Below are 8,143 nucleotides of genomic sequence, written 5' to 3'. Positions count from 1 at the left end.
GTCTATCGCCATTGTCGATGTTATCAATGCTGATATGAAGATCAGTAATTAGTAATTACTGAAAATATATTTAGAGTTTCTCTATATATGGCATAACCCAAATGTTAATAAAACTCTTATATTTGACATGGGGCGTTTATACTTTTGTTCAGTGTATATTACATTACAGTTTGTAGATGGTTTTTTTCCTGTTTTACAATATCTCATTTTTCTCAACAGCATTAGAAACATTGAGTGGGAATTCCTCTTCATCCGACTCTGGCTGTGGGATATTTGCACCAACTCATTTGACATTAAAGTGCTCAAGTTTCTGTTACGTGGAGAACAGCAGACTTTTGATGGATCTTCAAAAGTCTGAGGATCCAAACATTGAAAAAGATTTTCCATGTTTCCCATGGACTTGTGGTTTCTACTGTGAAAAGCAGTATGTACACACCTTTTCCCACTTCGTTTAATGAAAAAGCATGAGAAAATAAAACAGTCGAAGCATACTATTAATTACATATCCAAATTACAGACTTGAGGTGGAGTGTTAAATAAAAAGAACTATGTATATAGCATTATGCAGGTGTGCATATAAAAGAAGAGAGTTTCCTGAGGCTGTTCAGAGGTTCCATGGATCTCTGATGAGCCAAATCTGAGACAAAATAAACTGAACTTCCTGCTGGGAGCCTGAAGGCAACAACAGAACTAACATTTAGCTTAGATTGAATCCCTTTCTTTGTGGCTTCCCTTTGGTTGTAGCAAAGTGTTCGGATCAGTCGACCTGCTGCTCTGGAATGGCTTCATACTGTGCTGGCTGTCTGTAGAGACAATAGTGCTGAGTCATGAAGACGATGTCAAATGCCACAGAGAACAGACCCAGACCGAACTTGGTGGGATCACCAAACACCAGCTTCCACTCATCTGAGGGGAGATAAACACAACAGAAAGCATGACAATGTGCTGCTCCAGATGAAATTACAAACATTTAGAAAAAGGCGGCGCATAGTACTCTACTAGAGCAGAACAACTGTAAAATAAAGTTCAGTGAGTAGGTAGCATGAAGTGCTTCTCATTATAAAGCTAGTTTATGAGAAGCTTCAACTATCCCGTTAGTCCTCAGTTCTACTGAGACCAATCACCAGTCAGATTCCTCTGAGGTGCTGCACAGCCTGCTGCCTTCTGCTTCCATTCATCCTTTCAAAGTGCATTACCTTCACTTTTCCCAGGTTATGAGCAATCAGAATTTTTCACTCTTTGCAGTGCAAGAGAACAAATTGGATAAATCTGCTGGTTATAAGTTTGATTTCATTTTCTCTTTGCAACATATCGATTAGGGTTGGACAATATGGCTGAAAAATATCTTACAATAGAAGGCTTTGATATCAGGCAATATCAATCATCATTAGTTTTTGTTTTAAATATCTGAAATACTGTCAAATTGGTGGCATGACCTTCCCTGCTTTATTCAGTTTCCTCCAGCTGGAAACTGGAGGAAACTCAAAATCCAGTTTTGGTGAAAACACTGCTGTTTTTTTTTTAATCATTTTATTTTATTTTTAAGGAGTTATGAGACACGATGGTGAAACCTGAAACTGCTGCATAAGTTACTCAACAGGTTGCTAGGTAACCAAAGAAAAGAAGGTAGTTGATGCTACCCACCTTGCCTGGCTAGCTGTGAGAGGAGCTAAAGCTTTTCCTCCGACTACATTCCCCAGAACGCTGTGTAGTTCTGGATCAGAGTTCAGTGAAATTATTGAACATTCTATCAGACAAATTTTCTACTTATAAGGTGTCTATTGCAATATATATCAAGATTCAAGACTCCTCTATTCGATGCCGCAGGGAAATTATTCACATATTGTTATTGATTAATTGCACCTTTGTCCTCAACATACTACCTGGCAGGTTCATTTACTTCTCTAGACACTGTTTGAGTATCCATTCTTTTCTCCACTCTTCATACTTCATTCATGCTCATTTTTCCAATCAATTTTCCCTGTGCGACATTCTGTTTCATGTGTTTAGAATCTAACAGATTCTTCTCAAAGCCATAAAGGTACACAGGCTGAGCTGATGAAAACGTTCACCTGATATTCATAACCACTCATAGAAGAATAATTATAAGATGGAATCCAACAACAGAAGCAGATCTACCATTGTTGTAAGACTGAATGATCATCTGTAGGATACTGAAGACTCCACCAGTGAAGTCCAGCAGGACGTTGCCGATGCTCCAGCCCTCAGTGCTTTGTCTCCTGTAGTTCATATAGGCCTGGAAGCAGGCAGAAATAGAATATCAATTTACAAAGAAGTTGATAATAAGGCAAACTACAGAACACTTTGACTATATTCTGTTGTTGTCCTCCGTTAGCTTACCTGTGGTACATATTTGATCAGAGTGACTGCTAGTTTAATATAGGAGAAGTAGTAGAGGTACTCCAACCAGGTAATTTTGTGGGCCACAGCAACAAATAGGCTGATCAAAGCAAAGGTCCAACCAATCAGCAACAGAATCCTGGCAGCCCATGACACACTCTGACCCCCCCTCTGGGAAAGACAGAGTAAAGTCTTAAGGAGGACACGGTGTCTCAGAAATTTGTCCTTAACGTCTGTTTTATCATCGGCTGGACAGAACATCCCACATCCCACTCTGTAGTAGTGTACCTCATAGAGAGCAGCCTGGCTGACGTAGATCACACAGAAAAGCAGAGCATGCAGACTGAAGAAGACGTCATTAGCATTGACAGGATTTATCCCATTGGGATTCTTCTGAAGGAACTCCTCCTACAGAGAAACACACAGCTGAACATTAAGCACTGACATGCTTTCCTGTTCTGTCCTATTCTATTCAGACGTCTGGCTTTCTGCTGGCTATGAGAGAGGTGACCTGAAATGGCTCAGTAATGATACAAATGCCTTCTGTGCAGCAACTGTTAATAACAACAACAACAATCATAATAATAGACCCAGAAAGTTCTGTGGACAACCTAAAGAAGTAGAGGGCTTAACAGGAACCAGGGAGGGAGGATTAATGGTCAGGTTGTTCACAGAAGGCCCCCAGATGGGCTTTAATGCAGCTGCATGCGTTATTTCCACCTCTTCCTCCTGCATCAGTGGTTCTAGTCACAATCACATGTCTGAACAATGAAGCTATCTTGGAAGTCAAGTTACCTTTATGTAAGGTATCCAGAAGAGGCCGATGTTGAAGACACTGTAAGCAATGAAGCCCGTTAGATTGAGAGCCAGGAAGTCGAAGTTGAGACCTACAACACTGAAGAGAAACAGAAAGCAACTGAATCCATTTCACTTTGTCTAAATGGAGACGTCACAAGATGACTTCAGAAATGAGACCTGATTGGACCATGTAAAGAATGCATCTTGACCTTATGGCCATAAGGCCATAAGGTCTTAAGGTCAAGATGAAAAAGAGGTCAAATAATTTTCTAGTATTAGAAAATTATTTGACCTCTTTTTCCAAGACAGTTTTGTTATGATTTAAAACAGAAATATTCCAGCTGCAGCCTCAAACCTTTTCATTCCAGATTGAACTCATATCTGCTGGACAGCAGCTTTGTAATCTTACCTGCTCTTGAATAAATTTCAGCTCTAAAATGAGATTATGATAAAGATCTCAGAAAAGACAGCCCGTATATTCTGTAGATTTCTTCCACATAAAAGGGAAATATTTGTGATGATGAGTCAGAGACATTAAACCTTTTTCAAATCCTTTAATCTTTGGAGCCATTTTTGTATTAGATCATAGGTTTCATTTGGTTGTCAGTATAAAGTCTGTACAATGTTCAGAGCAACTGACTTAAATAATATATTTTTAATATACATTGTTCAAAACAGTCCATTGTTCTGAAGGAACAAGCTGTGGTCAGCAAAAAGCTGGGCGCTGCATCATGGGAGTCACATTACTAACACATTACCAACATATGACAGAATTGTTAGGTTGAGATAAAAAGAGCCCATGACCTAACAGTGTTTTCACATAAAATATCTATACTAATACTGCTAGTGTAGAAATAATAGCTATAATAATAATCTCATAGGATAACAAACCCTGCTCAAACAGCAGAAATGTTTTAAAACATGGACTTTTAAGGCAATGCAAAGGAGGAAACCAATCACAGCTGAACAAGGCACAAAATTCTAACTAGAAATGCTGATGAGACCCAAGAACTACCTTTTCCTCCTCCAGTTTTCCCAGGCTTGTGGATAGAAAGACACTGACCAGGCCACGAAGTAAATCCATCCAATCACCTGAGCCACGACTGACAGCACACTGCTATGGATCACTATGAAGCGGATCCTGGACGACAGACTGGACAGAAGGAAACAAAGACAGATTACAGTCCAAAACGACACTCTGCTTTATTCTTTTTAATGCAATCATAATGAAAGGGAAGATGGTGATCAGAGATCACCACATCAAATAAAACAGCATATGATTACTTATCAAATGGAAACTAAATGATTAGTCTGTAATGTCTTTGAATCTCTCTGCAGGTCTAGCTAGCTGACATCATCCCCAGAGCAAATAAGTGGTGAGCTCGACGAGGAACTTCTGCTCACAGAAACATTCAGTGTATTAGAAAATACAAGGTTAAAAACAAACATTCTCCCTTCAACACTCCATTACTAAGACACACTCAGACACTTCCCTAAAGTGGTCAAACCCAACTTAACCCACATTCCTTCAATTCAGCGTGGCATTTAGGATTTTAACGCTGTGTGATACGAAGCAAGACGAGGAGGAGTCATTACTGAGCAGGGTCAGGGTCAAGGTCATGATCTCCTAAACATTACAGCATGTTGGTTCTGTACCCACCTGTCCAGGTGTGTGTCGTTGCTGAACAGGTGTGCAGTCACCTGACCAACATCATGTGCTATGACAGTGAAATTGGCTGAGGTCGCTTTCTCTGGAAGCAACACCTGAATGAATATGAGAAATAATGAGGATTGTTGGACAAAAAGCTCCAAACTCTTCAAATTCAGCCACAGACAGACAGACTCTTTGGAGAAAAGCAATGAGCAAAATCAGCTATTTGTAGAATTTGTAGGAGATAAATAAATAGAAAAATTCTGTTTTTGAAGAATGTTCTAATAAACTAGCAAATCCAACATTTTCTTTATGAAGAAAATCCTTGAAATGAGCATTCATGAAACAAGTCACTGTAAGAGGCGGTAACTGACAGTTGTTACTGTCAGTGTAACAGATGTGTTACTTGTTACTCACCGTTCAAGTAACACATCTTTCTTTTTGTTTGTTGATCTTAAAGTTCACAGTTTAGATCAAAATAAGAAAACCCCCAGCTGAGTGTAGGGACATCACATGGATGCAGTTTCTCCTCTAAGCTCCTGATTGGTTCCATTCAACATAACCTAGCATCATGTTTGCTTTTTAATGTCACCTGTTCAGGCAGTGTGATTATTGATGAGTAGTTCTCCTGGGAGCTGAAGGTTACATTCAGGTGAATCACTGTAGACTGATTGACAGCAGAACTGAAGAAATATACAAAATGAATTAAACAGTCACACTTCAGCTATATAATGCAGAAATACAGAACAGTGAAAACGTATGTGCCCCCTCCCCAGATTATTGCTTGTTTTCCCTTTTCATTCAATTTAAAGCTGCATTATCTATGGTAACTTTTATTTTAAAAATGTTTCTTGCATATTTGTTAAAACAGTCACCATATCATGACAGTATAATATACGACAGATTACCTGAGAAAGAAAACAAGCTCCTCTGCCTTCCTCTGTGGACCTGTTGTCATCTGCATAAAAACGCCGCTGTGTCAAAAACAACCAATCAGAGCCAGGAGGAGGGGCTTAGTACTGCTCACATGGTCCCTTTTTCACTGTGCTACTTTACAGCTGGTTTACCACAACAGAGTCAGCCATGAATGCTAAGGCTAGTTAGCATGGCCACCGATGATGGCGGACAAACTGTTGTCATGGAACAGTAAGTTGTTTCTCCTCCATCAACACATTCAGCATTGCGTACATGAGCATTAGTGGTAGCGCTAATATCCTCCTCCTGCCTGTGATTGGTTGTTTTTGATTGGGAGTGGTGCGTTTCTGCAGATGGCAAAAAATATCTCAGAGAGAAGGTGGAGGAACTCCATCTTTTCACAGATTATCTGTTTCATACAATACTATCAGTTTGAACAAATGCAGTTTTGTTCAAACTGTATGCAGCATGTAGTTTTTACAAATGTTTGTAAAAGTAACATACTTCTGCTTTAAATGTTTCAGATCATCAACCAAATGTTACTACGGACCAAAGATCCCCAGAGTAAATATAAAAACTTGTTTTTTTCATTCATTAAAAAGTTAAGACCAGCTCCAAGCCACCCCGTCCCTCTGGGAAAAAGTAATTACCCCCTAAACCTAAGAAGCAGCTATTTCACCCTCAGCAGTAACTACTGCCAGCAGCAGCCTGGACTAACTGCAAGTCAGAGCCATTGAGGAACTCTGACCCAATCTCTTTCTTTCACCTTGCTGAACGCCTTTCCAGTATAAACTGAGTGTTTCAGGCCAGACTACAGTATCTAAGTGGAATTATATCTCAACTTTGAATAGGCCACTCCAAAACCTCATTTAATCATTCAGAGGAGCTTTGGATCCTTGTCCTGCTGCAGAACCAAAGTGTGATTGGGCGTCAGGTCCGGTAACTGATGGCTGAACGTTCTCCTATACAATGTTCTGCTAAAGAGCAAACTTCAGGATTCCATCAGCTATCATGCCCAGAGCATGATACTGCCACCATCATGTTATTGTTGATGTTCTGTTTCTGAAACACTGTCAGTTTTAGCTCAGATGTAACATGACACATACACATAGAGGTCTGCTTTTATCCACACAATATTTACCTGACTCTTAAGGATCGTTAAGGATCATTAAGTCTCTGGGTTCTTTTGGGCCAGCAGCATTTCCCTCAATGTTTCTATCTAACATTGGGGTGAAGGTGCTCTAGACCTTTCTCTCCTAGTAAAATCGTGGATCAGCTCTTGGAATAACTTTGGTGAAGTGGCTTCGCCGGGGAAGGTTCATGTTTCCTCCAGCTGTGGATAATGGTTCTCACTTTGGTTCACTTTGGTCCCAAACTCAGAGAAATGGCTTTGGAAGCCTTCCCAGACTCTCTTCTGCCCTTTCAGATTATGTGTTGCTTTGTTTTCCTTTATAAATCTGTCAGTAGCCAAAGGTTTTACTGAAATTATTTACTACATCTACAGATCAGGTAATAATCAGGCCCGTAAAACTGAACTCATCTTTCTAAAAGTTCATTCATGATTTATCAAGGGAAAGGGCAATTACTTTATTCCCAATGGGAAGAAGTAATTATACAAACAAAAGTTCTGTACAAACTTTTGTCTCAACAACCGTTTGTTGAGACAAAAGTTTGTACAGAACTTTTGTTTGTTCGTTTCCCTGGATACGGATCCAGGGAAACGAACAGCCGATTACAGGCTGGTCCCATGGGCTCTGATAGCTTTTTCTCTTTAATGAATGAAATCATCACACAGCTATGTTCTTCTGTTGAATCAGCGCTTTGTTCACCTCAGTGTGTCTGCGATTACCTGGAAGAAATGGTGACAACAGCTGAAGAGCTTTGCTCAACTGTAACAGCATCTGGTGCATTCAGACACACAGCGGACTCTAGAGGAGAAAAAATATCCAGGAACAACAAATGAAAATTCTCCACAATCTGAAGAATTTTCTGCTATGTTTACAGCCTCAGTCAGTGATTTTCTGAAATTCTTAACAGGCTGACAATGTCAGCAAGGAATCAATGACACATGTTAATTTAACTAGCAGGAAATCAGGAATATTTGGAAAAATTTCCAGTCTGCAGTGCCAGTGAGGAGATGGCTGCAAACATGTTTGAATTGATTATTTCAACAGAACATGATCTTTCATTGTTTTCATAAGTGCTGTTCCACATCAACTTGAGCTGTAGTAACACTGTCTCTTTGCCAAGGCATGTCAATGTCACAACTTAAGACATGGATGGATTTCTTCATTGAGAAAAATGTTACATCTTTTTATCACGAAATATTTTATAAAAGGGTCATCCATCCATTTTCTTCACGCCCTTGTCCCTTAGTGGGGAGCGGTGCTGGTGCCTACCTCCAGCTAACGTTCCAGG

The 8,143-nt window shown here is 39.8% G+C and overlaps 1 protein-coding gene across 1 annotated transcript in view; it reads right to left on the bottom strand.

Moving 5' to 3' along the window:
* Window positions 1–433: 433 nt before the first annotated feature.
* The window catches only part of ctns (cystinosin, lysosomal cystine transporter), a 10,616-nt gene continuing 2,906 nt past the window's right edge, over window positions 434–8,143 (bottom strand). The window contains exons 3-11 of the mRNA XM_007542713.2: window positions 7,575–7,653; window positions 5,403–5,493; window positions 4,820–4,923; window positions 4,175–4,312; window positions 3,157–3,256; window positions 2,650–2,769; window positions 2,362–2,532; window positions 2,140–2,257; window positions 434–906 (exon numbers count right to left, since the gene is read on the bottom strand). Of these exons, the coding sequence (XP_007542775.1) occupies window positions 758–906; window positions 2,140–2,257; window positions 2,362–2,532; window positions 2,650–2,769; window positions 3,157–3,256; window positions 4,175–4,312; window positions 4,820–4,923; window positions 5,403–5,493; window positions 7,575–7,653 (1,070 nt within the window). The 3' untranslated portion in view covers window positions 434–757. The remainder of the gene's footprint in view (window positions 907–2,139; window positions 2,258–2,361; window positions 2,533–2,649; window positions 2,770–3,156; window positions 3,257–4,174; window positions 4,313–4,819; window positions 4,924–5,402; window positions 5,494–7,574; window positions 7,654–8,143) is intronic.

The sequence above is a fragment of the Poecilia formosa genome, unplaced genomic scaffold (assembly GCF_000485575.1).
Source record: "Poecilia formosa unplaced genomic scaffold, Poecilia_formosa-5.1.2 Scaffold722, whole genome shotgun sequence".
NCBI lineage: Eukaryota > Metazoa > Chordata > Actinopteri > Cyprinodontiformes > Poeciliidae > Poecilia > Poecilia formosa.
Note: the sequence above shows the minus strand (reverse complement) of the source record. Positions and strands in the feature narration are given on the sequence as shown.